The 21,213-nt window shown below is 40.2% G+C and overlaps 1 protein-coding gene across 1 annotated transcript; it reads left to right on the forward strand.

Annotated features, from left to right (window-relative positions):
- Positions 1-784: 784 nt before the first annotated feature.
- Positions 785-2,700, forward strand: LOC130974406 (uncharacterized). The gene is made up of 2 exons (XM_057899296.1): positions 785-923; positions 1,196-2,700. The coding sequence occupies exons 1-2, from the start codon at positions 785-787 to the stop codon at positions 2,698-2,700; spliced, it is 1,644 nt and encodes a 547-aa protein (XP_057755279.1).
- Positions 2,701-21,213: the final 18,513 nt, after the last annotated feature.

Below are 21,213 nucleotides of genomic sequence, written 5' to 3' on the forward strand. Positions count from 1 at the left end.
AATAAAGAATTTTGACAGTGGATAGCAAGGTGAGAACTGAGAATTTCAGAAGCATGAGAAAAAGTGTCTGGCATCACACTTCACTGACACATTGTTGTTTGGTGTTAGGATCACAGCCTGGCTTCTAAGTGAATTTTACGTTATTCCATTTTAATAAATTTTTTAATCACCTCTAAGATGCAATGTTACCCTCTCACAACACAGGATCTTACATTACCACCATGTATTATATGACATTCTTGATTTAATAATCACTCAGTAGTTAGATAAGCTCATTAAAACAAAGATAAGCAGCTTCTGTGTCTTGGAGCAGGATCTTATATCGTGTATAGAAATAGAATCATCTTATATTCATAGATTGTAAAAGTTTTAAGAGAGTCTTACATATAATTTATGTTTAAATATCTAGTAACTTATATCCTATTTTGATCTTATTCTTTTTTTTTTCTTTTTTGTGTTCATAAATATGGTTATGTTTGTAAAACCACAATGACTCAATCAAAAGTTTTAGCCCAATGAGGCCTAGGCACCTAGCACTACAAAAAGAACCGGTAATTTACGATGGTTTTTTGATAGATTTACGGCAATTTTAAACTGCCGCAAACGAATTCTCCAACAGTGGAGCCTTAAGCTCTCCAACAGTGGAGCTATTCTGTTTCGACAAGCGGAGACATTATTTAACCAACTTCACAAATTTAGTAGTGTAGTTATAAAAAACAAGAAAATCATAAAGTAAATAACAAAGAAACACCAACACAAGGAACACAAATAAACAGGGCAAGGCATGGAAGGTATCGGAAGTGCAGTTATGGACGGAGACGTTCTAGACTTAGAGGAGTTCCCAGCTCAACAAGGAGGTAATCCAGACCAGAAACTAGTCGGCAGAGTATTAACAGGGAAGGTGCTAAATACAGTCACAGTGCGTAAGACGATTCTCAACATGTGGGGAGATCCATAGGGACTAGTGATCACCAATGCAGGACCGAACTCTTTCATCTTAAACTTCAAAAATCAGGAGGAAGCAAGAAGAGCGTATGATGGGGGACCATGGAGAATAGAAGGACATATGTTGAGCTTGCAGTGGTGGAGTCCAAACCTGTCCATTGAAGAGGTAAATAACAATCAGCTTCCTATTTGGATTCAAATACATGGGCTACCTTATGATAAAATTAATATAAAGAATGCTAAAAAATAGGAGCAATAGTAGGGAGAGTTATAAGTGCTGAGAATCCATTTGTTGAAGGGAACATGCTTAGATCCTTTTTGAGGGTTAGGGTAGAGATAAATGTTCAAACACCTCTGAAAACAGGATTCTGGCTCAAAAGAGATGATGGAAGTCATTCATGGGCTGAGTTCAAATATGAAAAATTGTATGATTACTGTTACAAATGTAGAAAAATTGGGCATGACAAAAAAGCATGTATTGAAGAGTTGGCTATGTCATTAGTAAACCCAACAAGTCCTAGATATGGACCAGAACTTACAACTCCGGGACTGAGATCAATAGAGAATGAGGCAAGAAAGGCAGGAATTAGGAGGAGAAAGGAAGAACACAACAACTGGGTGGAGGAGTTATGGGAGGCGCGTGAGAGAAGCTTGCAAGGGAGAGAGTGGCTGAAAAGACAATCACAAAGGGAGGAAGAAGGGTCAAATCAAGGGAGTATAAGAAGTTCTCAAGCCAGTGCCTTTGCAAAATCTTGGGGTAGATTGGCAAATCCAAAGGAGCAAATGGGAGGGAGACAAGTGGCAACACAGGAAGCTCAAGATCAGGATGAAGGGGCTGATGATGAAGAAATGAACGGTGATGATGATAATAATATATTGAACCTAGCTGATGGGACAACAAACCAGAAAAAAGGGGAAAAGAAAAAGGGCATTCTAGAAAAGCAACAAACTAGTGAATCAGTAGCAATGGGAAACGTGAAGGATGTTAGGGAATTAGGAAAGGATGGGGAGAATGGGAAGGATAGTAACAAGATTTCTAGGAGGTATATAGAGAGAGGTGGGCCAAACAGGAGAAGAATGGACAGCACAAAAAAGATGGCATGGGCTTTCACCAACCAAAGGCCCAATAGAGATAGCCAGCAAATTAATAGTGGGCCAACTGAAAAAGAAAAGAACCCCACTATTGGACAACTATTGAAGGAATTCAACAAGAAGATGGCTGAAGAAGGAAGGAAGAAAAATATAGAAGAGAAGTTGGAAGAGGAGGCCCAAAATAGGAAAAATATGGAAGTTGATGAGATAGTAAGCCAAGATCAGAACAAGGGGGAAAAGCCAGAACAGAATAACAAGCAGTTAGTCACAGAAAGCGATGGAGGGTTCTACTATGTTGAACTAGCAGAAGAAGAAGAAGAACTAGAGCAGGAAAATAACAAAGCAATTGTAGTGGCCAAGGAATATGAAATAGAACTTGCTCAAAGAATGGAGAAAAAGCTGAAAATCAAAAGAAGAAGAGGAGATGACCAGCAGGGACAAATAGGAAATTGCCTGGAAGAAGAAGAGGAAGCTGTGCAGGTGTGGAGAGCTAGCAAGAAGAACAAGGTGGTCGGAGGCCTCATGGAAGGGATGGCCAATGAGGATGAATTACTGATCAGAGGAGACAACTTGGGAAATTTAATGGCTGAGGAGGCGGGCCTACACATGCCCCCAAATAAGTTGGAACTGCCGCGGGCTTGCGGCCCCCGCGACAGTTTCTGAATTGCACAGCATGTGCAAACAAATAAAGCCTGCAATAGTATTCCTAATAGAAACTAGAGCTAGAGAAGGAACTATTAAGAAGTTGAAAACAAGATTGCATTTTGAGAATGTATTTCACATAGAACCCCGGGGACTGTCCGGAGGGCTATGCCTTTTGTGGAATGAAATATATAATATTGATATTTATTTTTGGTGTGATAATCATATAAAAGCTCGGATTGACGATAGGAAAGGGTAGATATGGACATGCAATTTTATCTATGGAAACCCACGCTTTGGAAGAAGAAAGGAGCAATGGAGAGCAGTTACAGAAAACAATTGTAATGAGGGAGAGCCGCAGTTATTCATAGGAGACTTTAATGACATCTTGAGTCAAGAGGAGAAAATTGGTCTACATCCAAAGCCACAAAGCCAGGTAAAAGAGTTTAGACAGTTTGTGGATATGAATTGTCTTATAGATTTAGACCTAAAAGGTGGAAGATTTACGTGGTTTAGTAATCCGAGGAATGGATTCATTGATGATTGGATTTTTGATGGTATAGAATTTCACAAATGAATTCTCGTTGCAAGTATAGTTTCTAAACCAACAATAATCCTTTCATACAAAAGATTGTTTGTCACAAGTAACAAACCCCTAAATTTATAAACCGAAGTATTCAAACCTCGGGTCGTTCTCCCTAGGAATTACAATAAAGTGTCTTGTTATTGGTTAGAAATGTGTTTTGGGGTTTTGGATAAGAAGCATGAAAGTAAATGGCAATGAAAATAAACTAACAACTATAAAAGGCTCTTGGCAAGGTATGAAAATTAGAAGTCCTATCCTAGTTATCCTTCTCAATTGTGATGAGAATTGTTCATTGCTACCACTTAGTCAACCCTTACTAAATAAAGGAAAATCAAGTGGATGAATTGACTTGAGCCACAAGTCCTAGCCAACTCCCAAGGAAAGACTAGCTTTAGTGCACTCCAAACCAATTAGCAATCTCTCCAATTATCAATCAACAAAGGAATTAGATAACTCAAGTGTCACTAATTACTCTACCTAGGCCAAGAGGAACAAAATCTATACTATATCTAGAAGAGGCATTTCAACAAACACATAAAAGGCAATAAAAGTAAACAACATAAATTGCAAGAATTAGAGAGAGATCTAACTACAAAGGTAAGAGATCAACAATAGAAAAGCAAAGAAGAACAATTATTATGAATTACCTCTTATTGAATTGAAAGAAAATGGAAGGAACAATAGTAGATCTACAACAAAGCATAAGAACAACATAAAGGCAATTACAACAAAAGAATAGAGGAAGATGAATGTAACAACAAAGAATTGAAAGGTAGAAGTAGAAGAAAGCAAAGATTAAAACCTAGATCTAAGAACTAATCATAATCCTAATCCTAGAGAGAAGTGAGAGCTTCTCTCTCTAGAAACTAAATCTAACTACTAAACTATGCTAATGGTAACTAACATATGTTTCCCTCTTCATTCCTTGGTTAAATAGCATTAGAAATGAGTTGGATTGGGCCCACAAGGCTTTAGAATTCGCTGGCCACGTTTTGCTTTAAGTGAACCAGGTGGCAGCAACGGCGCGTGCGCGTACTATGCACGTGCGTGCCACCATACGTGTAGCAACTATGGCAAATATTATATCCTTTCGAAGCCCCAGATGTTAGCTTTCTAACCCAACTGAAACCGCATCATTTGGACCTCTTTAGCTCAAGTTATGGTCATTTAAGTGCAAAGAGGTCGGCTTGACAGCTTTCCGGTTCTTTCATTTCTTCATGAGTTCTCCAACTTTTCATGCTTTCTTTCTTCATTCCCTTGATCCAATCTTTGCCTCCTAAACCTTAAATCACTTAATAAACATATCAAGGCATCTAATGGAATCAAGGTGAATTAAATTTAGTTATTTTAAGTCCTAAAAAGCATGTTTTCACTCTTAAGCACAATTAAGGGAGAAGTTATAAAACCATGCTATTTCATTGAATAAATGTGGGTAAAAGGTTATAAAATCCCCTAAAATCAATACAAGATAAACCCTACAAACGGGGTTTATCAACCTCTCCACACTTAAACCAAGCATGTCCTCATGCTTAAGCCAAGAAAAAGCAAAGGGCATCAACATTTATTCAATGTAACCTATCTATATGCATCCTATCTACATGAATGCAACTAGATGCAAAATGGTTGTACCTACTTGGTTAAAAATAAATCAATCCTCCAAGTCATACATGCACAAGTAGGGTCAAGATCATATAACGATTCATGAATCCTACCAATTCAAATATAAAAATTGAAGTTCAAATAGACTTGCAAGAAGAACGCTCGTGAAAGCCGGGAATCAAGGAATTGAGCATCGAACCCTCACCGGAAGTGTTTGCACTCTAGTCGCTCGGTGTTTGGGGTTGATTCACTCAATTCTCCCCTAATCATGCTTTCCAAGATTTGTTTTTCATCTAACAATCAACAATTATTCAATGCACGCATACATGTATCATGAGGTCTTTTCTTTAGGTTGTAATGGGGCTAGGGTCAAAGTAGGATCATATATGGCTAGTGGACTTAGGATTTGAATCTTTGATTAACTTAAACTTTCCCACCTAACCTATATAATGACCTATACCATTAAGTACTAATCTAACTACCAATTCCTCACTTTTTCACATACTCATGCATTTTCTTTTCATTTCACAACACTTATGCATTGATTCTTATTGAGCTTCACTTTGGGGCATTTTGTCCCCTTTATTGCTCTTCTTTTTTTTTCTTTCTTTTTCTATATACATTTTTTTCTTTTCTTTTTTTTTCTTTTTCACTTTTATTTCTTTTTCTTTTCATTTTTTTCTTTTTCTTTCAAACTATACACAAGAACATCAATGCATAAGGTCTATACATTTAATCAATACAGAGTGTACCAATTCCCCAATAAAAAATACAAAACACAAACACCCTTTTATCCCAACCAATGTCCCAAAGTTTTCCCACTCTTGAATGACACTCACACTCACTAGTCTAAGCCAATCAAAGATCCAAATAAAGGACATTCATTGTTTTCTGCTTTAAGGCTTGTAATGTGCTAAAATAAGAATAAGTGGGTTAAGCGTAGGCTCAAAGTTGGCTAACAAAGGAAGATAAAAGGTAAGGCCATTTGGGTAAGTGAGCTAATGAAATGATGGCCTCAATCATATAAATGCATGAATACACAAAATAATGGACATAAAGAATCAAACAAATCAAAGATTACAATAATAGAAAGAGAATAATGCACACAAGAAGGAAGAATAAGTGGTTATAAGATGTAACCACACTATTAGGCTCAAATCTCGCAGGCTTGTGTTCTTAGCTCAAAAACCATATTCCAAAATACATTCTTTCAAGCAAGTTTAACAAAAAATTTTCAAATTGGTAGGGTGCCCTAAAACGGTTTCTTGGGAAAGAAATCATCACCCTAACCAAGTAGTCCTAATAAGAAAGAAGGTAGTAAAATATGTACAAATTCTAACTAACATGCAACCTATCATGCAAATGCAATAACCAACTAACATTGGTGTTGAAAAAGAAAATTGTTATCCATGGAGATCGGTTGAACGACCTCCCCACACTTGAAGATTGCACCGTCCTCGGTGCACGCAAAGAAGAGCAGGGTGGATGGGTTGCTACAATTGATGAGCTCCTTAAATGGTAGTGCGGATGACTTGTTTGTTGCCCCATTTAAAGGTATTCATTTCTCCCTTCTTGGTGGCCAACCTAAAAGGGGAGGAAAGAAGAACGACAATTAGGCCTACAACAAAGATATCAAAACAAGTATAACGTAGGCCTGGGCTAATGCCAAATAAGAGTAAGGTTCTCACTACATGTTAGCTACGCATGTGATGAGCGGATAATTTGTATGCTTTTTGGCATTGTTTTTAGTAGGTTTTTGGTATCTTTTAGTTAGTTTTTAATATATTTTTATTAGTTTTTAATTAAAATTCACTTTTCTGGACTTTACTATGAGTTTGTGTGTTTTTCTGTGATTTCAGGTATTTTCTGGCTGAAATTGAGGGTCCTGAGCAAAAATCTGATCCAGAGACCAAAAAGGACTGCAGATGCTGTTGGATTCTGACCTCCCTGCACTCGAAGCGAATTTTCTGGAGCTACAGAAGCCCAATTGGCGCGCTCTCAACGGCATTGGAAAGTAGACATCCTGGGCTTTCCAGCAATATATAATAGTCCATACTTTTCCCAAGATTTGATGGCCCAAACCGGCGCTCAAAGTCACCTACAGAAATTCCAGCGTTAAACGCCGGAACTGGCATAAAACTTGGAGTTAAACGCCCAAACTGGCATGAGAACTGGCGTTTAACTCCAGAAAACGTCTCTACACGAAATTCCTTCAATGCTCAGCCCAAGCACACACCAAGTGGGCCCGGAAGTGGATTTTTCTGTCATTTACTCATTTCTGTAAACCTTAGGACACTAGTTTACTACATATAGGACCTTTTGACTTTGTAATCAGTACCTTATGCAACCTTATGACATTTTACACGTTTTCTTCCATAGCATGAGTCTCTAAACCCCATGGTTGGGGGTGAGGAGCTCTGCTGTGTCTTGATGGATTAATGCAATTACTACTGTTTCTTATTCAATCATGCTTGCTTCCATTCTAAGATAACACTTGTTCTTAATCCGGATGGATGTGATGATCCGTGACAATCATCATCATTCTCAACTATGAACACGTGCCTGACAACCACCTCTGTTCTATCTTAGATTGAGTAGTTATCTCTTGGGTTCTTTAATCGGAATCTTCGTGGTATAGGCAGGACCTGATGGCAGCATTCAAGAGAATCCGGAAGGTCTAAACCTTGTCTGTGGTATTCTGAGTAGGATTCAATGATTGAATGACTGTGACGTGCTTCAAACCTGTAACCTACTGGGCGTTAGTGACAGACGCAAAAGAGTGATTCTATTCCGGTAGGGGAGGGAACCAAACCGGTGATTGGCAGCACTGTGACAGAGTGTGTGCATTAGCTTTCACTGCGCGGATGGGAGGTAGCTGCTGACAACAGTGAGACCCTACACGAGCTTGCCATGGAAGGAGACTTGCGTGTTTGATGAAGAAGACAGTAAGAAAGCAGAGATTCAGAAGATGGAGCATCTCCAAACCTCAACCTATTCTCCATTACTGCAATACAAGTAACCATTACATGTTCTTTTGCTTTTCACAATCAATCCTGATAATTTCTGACCTCCTGACTAAGATTTACAAGATAACCATAGCTTGCTCCAAGCCGACAATCTCCGTGGGATCGACCCTTGCTCACGCAAGGTATTACTTGGACGACCCAGTGCACTTGCTGGTTAGTTGTGCGGGATTGCAAAAGTGTTATTGCAATTTCGTGCACCAAGTTTTTGGCGCCGTTGCCGGGGATTGTTCGAGTTTGGACAACTGACGGCTTATCTTGTTGCTTAGATTAGGACTGTTTTATTTTTGTTGGTTTAGAGTCTTTTAATTGAGTCTAGTTCATACTTTAAGTTTGGTGTCATTTGCATGCTTCTGTTTTTCTTTTTGATTTTCGATTTTTGCATGTTCTTAGTCCCTTTTTGATTCATAAAAGTTCTAAGTTTGGTGTCCTCTTTGTGTTTTTCCTTTAAAATTTTCGAGAAAATTAGTGTTTGATTTTCTAAAATTTTAAGTTTGGTGTCTTTTTGTGTTTTTCTCTTTCCTCTTTTTAAGAATCAAATCTTTTTCATAAAAATTTTTCAATCATATCTTTTTAATTGCTGTTTTCAAAATCTTTTTTTTTTTGACTAATTGATTCAGTTCTCAATTTGCTTTGATCTTATTTTTTAAATTTTCGAACTTTATTCTATTTTCTTTTATCTTATTTATTTTATTTTAAATTTTCTTTTTTTTCGGTATTTCAAAAAAAAAAATAAAAAACAAAAATTTATCTCTTTGCAATTATTCTCATTTCCCTTTTGTCCATTATGGACTTAAGTGGAATTAATCAGTCCAAGAGGACTCTGGGGTCTTATGCCAACCCCAGTACAGCTGCATATGGGAGTAGCATCTGTGTACTCCCATCAAAGCAAGCAGCTTTGAGCTAAACCCTCAACTCATTATCATAGTGCAGCAAAATTGCCAGTATTCCGGTCTTCCAGAGGAAGAACCTACTGAGTTTCTGGCACAGTTCTTACAAATTGCTGACACAATACATGATAAAGAGGTAGATCAGGATGTCTACAGACTGTTACTTTTTACCCTCCAAAAAGGATGACAGCTAAGGCTGGACATCCAAGGCTTTAAACAAGAGGATAATGAATCCCTTTATAATGCCTGGGAGAGGTTAGAGTATGCTAAGAAATGTCCCTCTGAAATGTTTTCGGAGTGGGTACAGTTAGACATTTTCTACTATGGCTACAGAAAAAGCTCAGATGTCTTTAGACCACTCAGCTGGTGGATCTATACACATGAGAAAGACAATTGAAGAAGCTCAAGAGCTCATAGACACTGTTGCTAGAAACCAATACTTGTATTCTAGCAATGAGTTCATTCCAAAGGAGGAGGTCATGGCAGTAGTCAATGATCCTGATCCTCAAGAACCAGATGAATGAGCTTAATCACAATTGCTCCTGATGACAGAACAGTTAGCAGAATTAAAGAAATGCTCCATGATACTAAGGTTGCTAACAAGAGCATAGAACTGCATTTGAATCAAGCAAAACAGCAAATATCTAAACAAATAACAGAAGAATGTCAAGCAGTTCAACTGAGGAGTGGAAAAACACTGAATGCCACTGCTCAAAAGAGCAAGAAGTCAATTAAGGAACAGTTGACAGAGGATGACCAAGCCACGTTCAAAATCCCTCTGAGGACAGTAAGAGCCCAGAGAGGAATATTGGCGTTCAAACGCCAGAAAGGGAAGGAAAGTTGGCGTTAAACGCCATTCCTTGCCCAATACTGGCGTTCAAACGCCAGAACAGGGAGGAAAGCTGCGTTAAATGCCCACCCCCTGCCCAGTTCTGGCGTTCAAACGCCAGAAAAGGGGGAGAAGTTGGCGTTTAACGCCCAAACTTCATCCACTCCTGGCGTTCAAACGCCCAAGGAGAATCAGGCACCTGAGAGTTCTGATGATTATCCCCTAACAAGGCCTCTTCAACCATTTCTGTAAGGAATAAACCTGCAGCATCTAAGGTTGAAGAATTTCAAGCCAAGATGCCTTATCCTCAGAAACTCCGCAAAGCGGAACAGGATAAGCAATTTGCCCGCTTTGCAGACTATCTAAGGACTCTTGAAATAAAGATTCCGTTTGCAGAGGCACTTGAGCAAATACCCTCTTATGCTAAGTTCATGAAAGAGATCTTAAGCCATAAGAAGAATTGGAGAGAAACTGAAAAAGTGTTCCTCACTGAAGAATGCAGTGCAGTCATTTTGAAAAGCTTACCAGAAAAGCTTCAAGATCCTGGAAGCTTTATGATACCCTGCACATTAGAAGGCGCCTGCACCAAGATAGCCCTATGTGATCTTGGAGCAAGCATCAATCTAATACCTGCATCCACTATCAGAAAGCTTGGGTTGACTGGAGAAGTCAAACCAACCAGGATATGCCTCCAACTTGCTGATGGTTCCATTAAACACCCATCAGGCATAATAGAGGACATGATTGTCAAGGTTGGGCCATTTGCCTTTCCAACTGACTTTGTGGTGCTGGAAATGGAGGAGCACAAAAGTGCAACTCTCATTCTAGGAAGACCTTTCCTAGCAACTGGACGAACTCTCATTGATGTACATAAAGGGGAGTAACCCTGAGAGTCAATGAGGATGAGTTCAAGTTGAATGCTGTGAAGGCTATGCAGCATCCAGACACACCAGAAGACTGCATGGACGTTGACATTATTGATTCTCTGTAGAAGAGATCAATATGGCTGAAAGCCTAGAATCAGAGCTTGAGGACATCTTCAAAGATGCTCAACCTGATCAAGAACTAGAGGAATAAAGGAATTTTCGAAAATTCCTCAGGAGGAGGATAAGCCTCCAAGCCTGAACTCAAGCCATTACCATCATCCTTGAAATATGCATTTCTGGGAGAGGGTGACACTTTTCCAGTGATTATAAGCTCTGCTTTAAATTCACAGGAAGAGGAAGCACTGATTCAAGTGCTAAGGACACACAAGACAGCTCTTGGGTGGTCCATAAGTGATCTTAAGGGCATTAGCCCAGCTAGATGCATGCACAAGATCCTGTTGGAGGATAATGCCAAACCCAGTGGTTCAACCACAGAGGAGGCTAAATCCAGCCATGAAGGAGGTGGTGCAGAAGAGGTCACTAAATTACTAGAGGTTGGGATCATTTATCCTATTTCTGATAGCCCCTGGGTGAGCCCTGTCCAAGTTGTTCCCAAAAGGGAGGCATGACAGTGGTTCATAATGAAAAAATGAACTGTTCCCACAAGGACAGTCACAGGGTGGCGCATGTGTATTGACTACAGAAGGCTCAATACAGCCACCAGAAAGGATCATTTTCCTTTACCATTCATAGACCAATGCTAGAAAGACTAGCTGGCCATGATTATTACTGCTTTTTGGATGGCTATTCAGGCTACAACCAAATTGCAGTAGACCCTCAGGACCAAGAGAAAACAGCATTCACCTGCCCTTCAGGCGTGTTTGCCTATAGGAGAATGCCTTTTGGTCTGTGCAATGCACCTGCAACCTTTCAGAGGTGCATGCTCTCTATCTTTTCAGATATGGTAGAGAAATTTCTGGAAGTCTTCATGGATGACTTTTCAGTATATGGAGACTCATTCAGCTCCTGTCTTAACCACTTATCACTTGTCCTGAAAAGATGCCAAGAGACTAACCTGGTCTTAAACTGGGAGAAATGTCACTTTATGGTGACTGAAGGAATTGTCCTTGGGCACAAAATTTCAAGCAGAGGAATAGAGGTGGATAAGGCAAAGGTAGAGGTAATTGAAAAATTACCACCACCTGCCAATGTTAAGGCAATCAGAAGCTTTCTGGGGCATGCAGGATTCTACAGAAGGTTTATTAAGGATTTTTCGAAAATTGCCAAACCTCTGAGTAACCTGTTAGCTGCTGACACACCATTTGTGTTTGACACACAGTGTCTGCAGGCATTTGAGACCCTTAAAGCTAAGCTGGTCACAGCACCAGTCATCTCTGCACCAGATTGGGCATTACCATTTGAATTAATGTGTGATGCCAGTGATCATGCCATTGGTGCAGTGTTGGGACAGAGGCATAACAAACTCTGCATGTCATTTACTATGCTAGCCGTGTTCTAAATGATGCACAGAAGAATTACACAACCACAGAAAAAGAGTTACTTGCAGTGGTATATGCCATTGACAAGTTTAGATCCTACTTAGTGGGATCAAAGGTGATTGTGTACACTGACCATGCTGCTCTTAATACTTACTCACAAAGCAGGATTCAAAACCCAGGCTTATCAGATGGGTGTTGCTTCTGCAAGAGTTTGATATAGAAATAAGAGACAGAAAAGGGACAGAGATCAGGTAGCTGATCATCTGTCCAGAATAGAGCCAGTAGTTGGGGCGTCCCTCCCTTCTACTGAGATTTCTGAGACTTTCCCAGATGAGCAATTATTTGCCATTCAGGAAGCTCCATGGTTTGCAGACATTGCAAACTATAAAGCTGTGAGGTTCATACCCAAAGAGTACAGTTACATGCAGAGAAAGAAATTAATTTCAGATGCCAAGTACTACCTCTGGATGAACCATACTCTTTAAGAGATGTGCTGACGGAGTGATCCGCAGGTGTGTACCCAGAGAAGAAGCACAGAGGATCCTATGGCACTGCCATGGATCACAGTATGGAGGACATTTTGGAAGTGAGCGAACAGCCACTAAAGTCCTCCAATGCGGCTTCTACTGGCCTACTCTCTATAAGATTCCCGAGAGTTTGTGCGTAACTGTGACAGTTGCCAAAGAGCTGGTAACCTGCCTCACGGATATGCCATGCCTCAACAAGGAATATTAGAGATAGAATTGTTTGATGTATGGGGAATTGACTTCATGGGGCCTTTCCCACCATCATACTCAAACACTTATATTCTGGTGGCAGTGGACTATGTATCTAAGTGGGTAGAAGCAATTGCTACACCCACTAATGATACTAAGACCGTACTGAAATTCCTCCAGAAGAACATTTTCAGCAGATTTGGCGTTCCCAGAGTGCTAATCAGTGATGGAGGCACTCATTTCTGCAATAAACAGCTATACTCTGCTATGGTTAGATATGGAATCAGCCATAAAGTGGCAACTCCGTATCATCCACAGACAAATGGGCAAGCTGAAGTCTCTAACAGAGAGCTAAAAAGAATCCTAGAACGGACTGTGATAGCCCGAAGAAAGGATTGGGCAAAGAGCTTGGATGATGCTCTGTGGGCATACAGAACAGCATTCAAGACTCCTATAGGAACCTCTCCATACCAATTGGTGTATGGGAAGGCCTGTCATTTGCCTGTGGAACTGGAACACAAAGCCTACTGGGCAACCAGATTCCTAAACATGGATGCACAGTTAGCTGGTGAGAAAAGACTGCTCCAGCTAAATGAGCTAGAAGAGTTCAGACTCAATGCCTTTGAGAATGCAAAAATTTATAAGGAAAAGGCAAAGAAATGGCATGACAAGAGATTGTCAACCAGAGTCTTTGAGCCAGGACAAAAAGTTCTGCTCTTCAACTCCAGGCTCAAGCTGTTTCCAGGAAAACTCAAATCCCGATGGAGGGGTCCGTATGTGATTACAGGAGTCTCCCCATATGGATATGTTGAGCTTCAGGATATTGATTCTGACAAGAAGTTCATTGTTAATGGACAGAGGATCAAGCATTATCTTGAAGGAAATTTTGAGCAGGAATGCTCAAAACTGAGGCTTGAGTGATTCTCAGTGAAAGTCCAGCTAAAGACAGTAAAGAAGCGCTTACTGGGAGGCAACCCAGTCATTAGTAGGTTGTATGATTTGTTCTTACAGAGGCAAGTATCAAAAATGAAGGAATTCACAGAGTTACAGAAGGATTCAGCTCAAAAAAGCAGAGAAAATGAGCTTACTGGCGAAAAAAAAAACGCCAGTAAGGGGCATTTTGGGCGTTAAACGCCAGAATGGGCACCATTCTGGGCGTTTAACGCCAGTAATGGTACCATTCTGGGCGTTAAACGCCAGAATGGGCACCATTCTGGGCGTTTAACGCCAGGTGTGCAGCATCACTGGGCGTTCAGAAAAACGCCCAGTGAGGAAGGTTTTCTGGCATTTAACGCCAGCCAGGGTACCTGGCTGGGCGTTAAACGCCCAAAAGGGGTGCCAAGTGGGCGTTAAACGCCAGAATGGGTGCCATTCTGGGCGTTTAACGCCAGAAAGGTGGGGGGACCACATTTTTGTTTTCAACTCAAATTTTTTTCAAACTTTCCTCTTTTTACCCATAATCCTCTACATAAATGCACTTCAACCTTTCATCAATCACTTTCAAATCTTCACAAATCAAAACCATTCTTCAAATCTATTTCAAAATAATCTCAAATCTTCTTCAAAAACTCACCCTTTTCTCAAATTTTTTTCAAAATCTTTTCAAATTTCCTTTCAAATCTCTCTTTTGTTTTCGAAATTCTCCTCCCCCCACTCTATAAATGAACGTTCCTCACCCCTCCTTCCTCACACCATTCGAATTTCATCTCTCTCTCTCTCTCTCTCTCTCTTCTCTTCTTTCTTTTCTTTTTGCTTGAGGACAAGCAAAACCTCTAAGTTTGGTGTACTTTTCCGTGATCACTAAGCTAAGATCTATCAAGATCATGGCTCCCAAGGGAAAACAAACCAACTCAAGAGGAAAGAAAGAGACTAATCCAAAGAATCTTTGGAATGAAGAGAAGTTCTTAACCAAAGAACATGAAGACCATTATCACAAAATAATGGGTCTGAGGTCAGTGATCCCGGAAGTTAAATTTGATCTGAAAGAAGATGAATATCCGGAGATCCAAGAGCAAATTCGAAACAGAGGTTGGGAAGTTCTGACCAATCCTGAGACAAAGGTTGGAAGGAACATGGTTCAGGAATTCTACTCAAATCTGTGGCTAACAGATAAGCAAAGAATGACTGGAACCGCTTACCATACCCACAGAACCATGGTCAGAGGGAAAGTTATGTACTTCCATCTGGACAAAATAAGAGAAATCTTCAAACTACCTCAACTACAAGATGATCCTGATTCTTTCAATAGGAGGATGGTGAGAGTAGATAAAGGGTTGGATCAAGTTCTAGAGGACATCTGCCTCCCTGGGACTAAGTGGATAACCAATTCAAAGGGTGTCCCAAACCAACTCAAGAGGGGAGACCTCAAGCCAATTGCAAGAGGTTGGCTAGACTTTATTGGGCGTTCCATATTGCCCACTAGCAACCGTTCTGAGGTCACCATCAAGAGAGCAGTGATGATTCATTGCATTATGCTTGGAAAAGAAGTGGAGGTTCATCATGTGATTGCCTGTGAGATCTACACCATTGCAAATAAGAATTCCACTGAGGCCAAACTGGCTTACCCAAGCTTGATTTCCTTGCTCTGTAAAGAGGCTGGGGTGAAGATGGGAGTAGATGAGTTCATACCCATTGAACACCCAATCACCAAGAAGTCAATGGAAGGACAAGTGCAAGACAACTCCATCAAGAGGAGGGCGCATGAATTCCTCCCTGAATTCCCAAGAATTGACTACTGGTCCAGCCTAGAAGCATCTATTAACAAGTTGCAAGAGACTATGGAGCAACTGAAGGAAGAACAGCAGAATCAGAACTGCATGCTCTGCAAATTGCTGAAGGAACAAGAGAAGCAGGGGCGTGAAATCCAAGAGATGAAACGCCAAAAGCTCTCCTCTCAAGCTGAGGGAGCATCCACTTCTCAAAATCAAGGTTGTTGAGTCCTAACTCTGTGAAAACCTCTATCATTAGGAGCCTATTTTTTTTCGTTTTTGTTCTTGTTTTTCTATTTCTAGTCTCATCTTATATCTATATTTGAGTCTTGTTCTTAATTAATAAAATTAATAAAGTTTATGCCTTAAAGCTATGAATGTCCTATGAATCCATCACCTCTCTTAAAAGAAAAATGCTTTAATCACAAAAGAACAAGAAGTACAGGATTTCGAAATTTATCTCTGAAACTAGTTGAATTAGTTTGATGTGGTGACAATACTTTTTGTTTTCTGAATGAATGCTTGAACAGTGCATATGTCTTTTGAATTTGTTGTTTTAAGAATGTTAAAATTGTTGGCTCTTGAAAGAATGATGAGAAAGAGAACTGTTATTGAGGATCTGAAAAATCATCAAATTGATTCTTGAAGCAAAAAAAAAAAGCAGTGAAAAAAAAAAAGAGAATTTTCAAAAAAAAAAAAAAAAAAAGAGAAAAGAAAGAAAAGAAAAAGAAAAGAAATAAAGTTGTGATCCAAGGCAAAAGAGTGTGCTTAAGAACCCTGGACACCTCTAATTGGGGACTTTAGCAAAGCTGAGTCACAATCTAAAAAGGTTCACCCAATTATGTGTCTGTGGCATGTATGTATCCGGTGGTAATACTGGAAGACAGAGTGCTTTGGGCCACAGCCAAGACTCATACACTGGCTATGTTCAAGAATCAATATACTTAACTAAGAGAATCAATAACATTATCTGAGTTCTGAGTTCTTATAGATGCCAATCATTCTGAACTTCAAAGGATAGAGTGAGATGCCAAAACTATTCGGAGGCAAAAAGCTACTAGTCCCGCTCATCTAATTGGAGCTATGTTTCTTTGATATTTTGGAGTCTATAGTATATTCTCTTCTTTTTATCCTATTTTGATTTTCAGTTGCTTGGGGACAAGCAACAATTTAAGTTTGGTGTTGTGATGAGCGGATAATTTGTATGCTTTTTGGCATTGTTTTTAGTAGGTTTTTGGTATCTTTTAGTTAGTTTTTAATATATTTTTATTAGTTTTTAATTAAAATTCACTTTTTTGGACTTTACTATGAGTTTGTGTGTTTTTCTGTGATTTCAGGTATTTTCTGGCTGAAATTGAGGGTCCTGAGCAAAAATCTGATCCAGAGACCAAAAAGGACTGCAGATGCTGTTGGATTCTGACCTCCCTGCACTCGAAGCGAATTTTATGGAGCTACAGAAGCCCAATTGGCGCGCTCTCAACGGCATTGGAAAGTAGACATCCTGGGCTTTCCAGCAATATATAATAGTCCATACTTTGCCCAAGATTTGATGGCCCAAACCGGCGCTCAAAGTCACCTACAGAAATTCCAGCGTTAAACGCCGGAACTGGCATAAAACTTGGAGTTAAACGCCCAAACTGGCATGAGAACTGGCGTTTAACTCCAGAAAACGTCTCTACACGAAATTCCTTCAATGCTCAGCCCAAGCACACACCAAGTGGGCCCGGAAGTGGATTTTTCTGTCATTTACTCATTTCTGTAAACCTTAGGACACTAGTTTACTACATATAGGACCTTTTGACTTTGTAATCAGTACCTTATGCAACCTTATGACATTTTACACGTTTTCTTCCACAGCATGAGTCTCTAAACCCCATGGTTGGGGGTGAGGAGCTCTGCTGTGTCTTGATGGATTAATGCAATTACTACTGTTTCTTATTCAATCATGCTTGCTTCCATTCTAAGATAACACTTGTTCTTAATCCGGATGGATGTGATGATCCGTGACAATCATCATCATTCTCAACTATGAACACGTGCCTGACAACCACCTCTGTTCTATCTTAGATTGAGTAGTTATCTCTTGGGTTCTTTAATCGGAATCTTCGTGGTATAGGCAGGACCTGATGGCAGCATTCAAGAGAATCCGGAAGGTCTAAACCTTGTCTGTGGTATTCTGAGTAGGATTCAATGATTGAATGACTGTGACGTGCTTCAAACCTGTAACCTACTGGGCGTTAGTGACAGACGCAAAAGAGTGATTCTATTCCGGTAGGGGAGGGAACCAAACCGGTGATTGGCAGCACTGTGACAGAGTGTGTGCATTAGCTTTTACTGCGCGGATGGGAGGTAGCTGCTGACAACAGTGAGACCCTACACGAGCTTGCCATGGAAGGAGACTTGCGTGTTTGATGAAGAAGACAGTAAGAAAGCAGAGATTCAGAAGATGGAGCATCTCCAAACCTCAACCTATTCTCCATTACTGCAATACAAGTAACCATTACATGTTCTTTTGCTTTTCACAATCAATCCTGATAATTTCTGACCTCCTGACTAAGATTTACAAGATAACCATAGCTTGCTCCAAGCCGACAATCTCCGTGGGATCGACCCTTGCTCACGCAAGGTATTACTTGGACGACCCAGTGCACTTGCTGGTTAGTTGTGCGGGATTGCAAAAGTGTTATTGCAATTTCGTGCACCAGCATGTAGGTGAGAAAACAATATAAGCTAATGGCATATTAACTAATACTTGATGCAAGAGTAAAATCGAAGCATGAAGAGCATATGGCACATCAAGTTCACATAAGAAGAAGTGGGTCATGAAAGACAATATGAGGTCATATCAATGCACAAAGACATAAGAGTCATACAAGATGAAGCATTGATTTAAAAGTTTCATCACCCAACAATATCAAACAAGTCAAGAAGCACCAAAATAATGCAAGAATTTCTCAACAATTGAGTGTAAGAATCCAACACCATTATTGAAATGACACTTAGAAAAAAAACTGAAAACATGCTATAAAAACAAAATGAAAATGGAAAGAGTAGAAGTATGCGAATGCAGTGAACAAAAGAAAATGGAAGATGAGAAAAAAAACTCTTTATTTTTTTTTTACCGACGCGTGCGCGTCATGCACGTTTACGCGTCGATGGGTATATTGGTCAAAGGACGCGTACGCGCCAAGTGCGCGCACGCGTGCGTCGAGTTAGGCGAGAGGCTTAGTGTTGGCCCAAAAGTGGCACAACTCTCTGGTAAAAGTACCAGGAGTGTGGATCGTGCAATCGACGCACGCGCGCAAAGTGTGCGTGCGCGTGCATTGCGAATTTAAGATCATGTGCGCGTACGCACCAGGTGCGCGCACGCGTGCATAGACTTGTGCCTTAGGCCCAATGTTCGCACAACGCAGGCCTAACTCTCGGATTTTTGGCTGGGGTAAAATTTTTGCATCCACGCCTACGCGTACAGTGCGCGTCCGCGTGGGTGGTCGAAAAATGCTCAGGTGCGCGTACGCGTCATGTGCGCGAACGCGTGGATGGTGTTCTGTTTTTCAAAAATTTTTGCTATGTTTTTGCACCAATCCAAGCATTCCAAACCTCCAAGCTACTACCAAAATACCCTAAAACCTTATTTAACATGTTAAAATCCTAATTAAACTCAACCAACTAATCTAAACATGAAATTAAACTAGTTCTACCAATATGTACAAAAGAGAAAATGAAAGGATTTTACCATGGTGGGGTGTCTCCCACCTAGCACTTTTGTTTATTGTCCTTAAGTTGGACTTATGGGGAGCTCCTCATCAAGGTGGCTTGTGCTTGTACTCATCTTGGAACTCCCATCAATGCTTGGTTCTCCATTGTGCCCCAAGATTTCTCATGGATAGAGCCAATTGTTGATGGAGTTCTTCACAAGCTTGGGGCTCCCAAAGTTGATCCTCTTCTTCTAATCCGGGATCCCACACTTTATTTTCACACCCGTCTTGAAGTTGATTATCATTATTAGTCCATCCGGGTGGTAAGTAAAGTGAATTCTCTATATAGTGGCCAACAATCCTCCTAGACCCATCTATTTGAGCACTACTCCAACCTTTATATCTCATGTTTGATGCATCAACCATAATGAGCCTCGATTTGCAACGCCCACCACAAAACATTTTCCGCTTACGCTTCATCCCACAAACTTCCCTAAGTTGGCCATCCGTTTCAAGCAAACCATATTCAAGTGGGATAATAAAGCTAATAGAAATGAATTTCACCCACTCAAATGAAGGTGTGGATGGCAACCTAGGCAAATATGCTTCCAAAGATCTTGACAAAGCATAGCCAACCCTCGTTCTTCTATTTCTAGGGACTTCCATCTCTTCACAAGATCTCTTAATCTCAATTCTTTGTTTAACAATTTTATCTAAACCTTTTCCTTTACTCAAATCATAATAGGGAGGATGAGAAAAATTTACCTTCTCAACGCTTTCAAATCCAACCGGAGAAGGTTCTTCATGCTCAAAGGATTCTTTACCACTAAGACTTGATGCTTGATCTTCATCACCAAGGGAACTCAATTCTTTCTCTATCCCATCCAAGTCTTCATATGGAATATGCCTTGGAAGGTGTGCACTTTCCTCCCTAGCATCAATTTCAATCATCTTGGAGGGGTTTTCTTCAACTCTATGTTCCCATGGAGGCTCCGCATCTCCTAAGTCTTCTACCACTTCTTCCTTGTCTTCAACAATTAAAGCTTCCTCCAATTGTTCCAATACAAAGCAACTTCCCTCATTTCCCACCGGAGTTTCCAATCTCTCCTTCATGCTATGTTCTTTATTTGATTCTCCACATGTAGCCGTGGGAGTTCCTTGAGTGTTCAAGCATTGGGAAGCTAATTGATTTGTTACCGCATCCAAGGCGGCCATGAAATTTTGCACATCCCTTTTCATCTCTTCTTGCCCTTGAACAAGAACACCAAGGGTTTCATCCATTAGAGATTGGGGTGGTTGGAAGGATTCATCATTTTGGGGGAAGAGTTCATAGTAGGAAGGTGGTTCTTCTTGGTAGAGTTGTGGTGGTTCAATGTTTTCCATTCTTTCCACTTGTTGCACAACACACTCCATGGTTGCTTGAAATTGATCCAATGCTTCCTTGAGATGATCCCTTGACTCTTGTTCCTCTTGGATAATATGATTAGGACCATAGGGCTCTTGGTTCAATGGATATGAGTATTCTTCCATGGGAGGTTGTGGTGGAAGGTAGAATTCGTCTTGTGGTTGAAAATTTTCATATATAGGAAGTTTTTCATCTTGGTAATAATGTGGAAGAGGTGGCTCTTGAAAAGATTGATGTTGGAATGGTGGTAGCTCTATGTGTGGTTCATATGGCTCATATGGTTGTTGGTAGGATGGATATGGGTTAGGGTCATATGAAGGTGGTTGGTGAAAATGGGCTTGTGAGTGTGGTTGAGGGCTATGTTGAGGATATGATTCATAGGCATATGGTGGTGGTTCTTGAAAGTCACAAGGTGATTCACCATAGCCATTGGATTGATATGCATCATAGAATGGCTCTTCTTCATAGTGCATTGGTGGAGGTTGTTGCCATGAAGATTGATCATATGCATATGGTTCCTCCCACCTTTGATTGTCCCATTCTTGATACACATCTTCATTATAGTCCTCATTTTCTACAACATGTTGATAACCAAACTCATAGCCAAGGTGAGAATTCATGATAGCAAGAGGAAAATGAAAACAAAAATCAAATAAGAAGCAAGAAAATTAAATCCTAAAACTAGTAAGAGCTAACAAAAGCAAACATATTCACA

The sequence above is a fragment of the Arachis stenosperma genome, chromosome 1 (genome assembly GCF_014773155.1).
Source record: "Arachis stenosperma cultivar V10309 chromosome 1, arast.V10309.gnm1.PFL2, whole genome shotgun sequence".
NCBI lineage: Eukaryota > Viridiplantae > Streptophyta > Magnoliopsida > Fabales > Fabaceae > Arachis > Arachis stenosperma.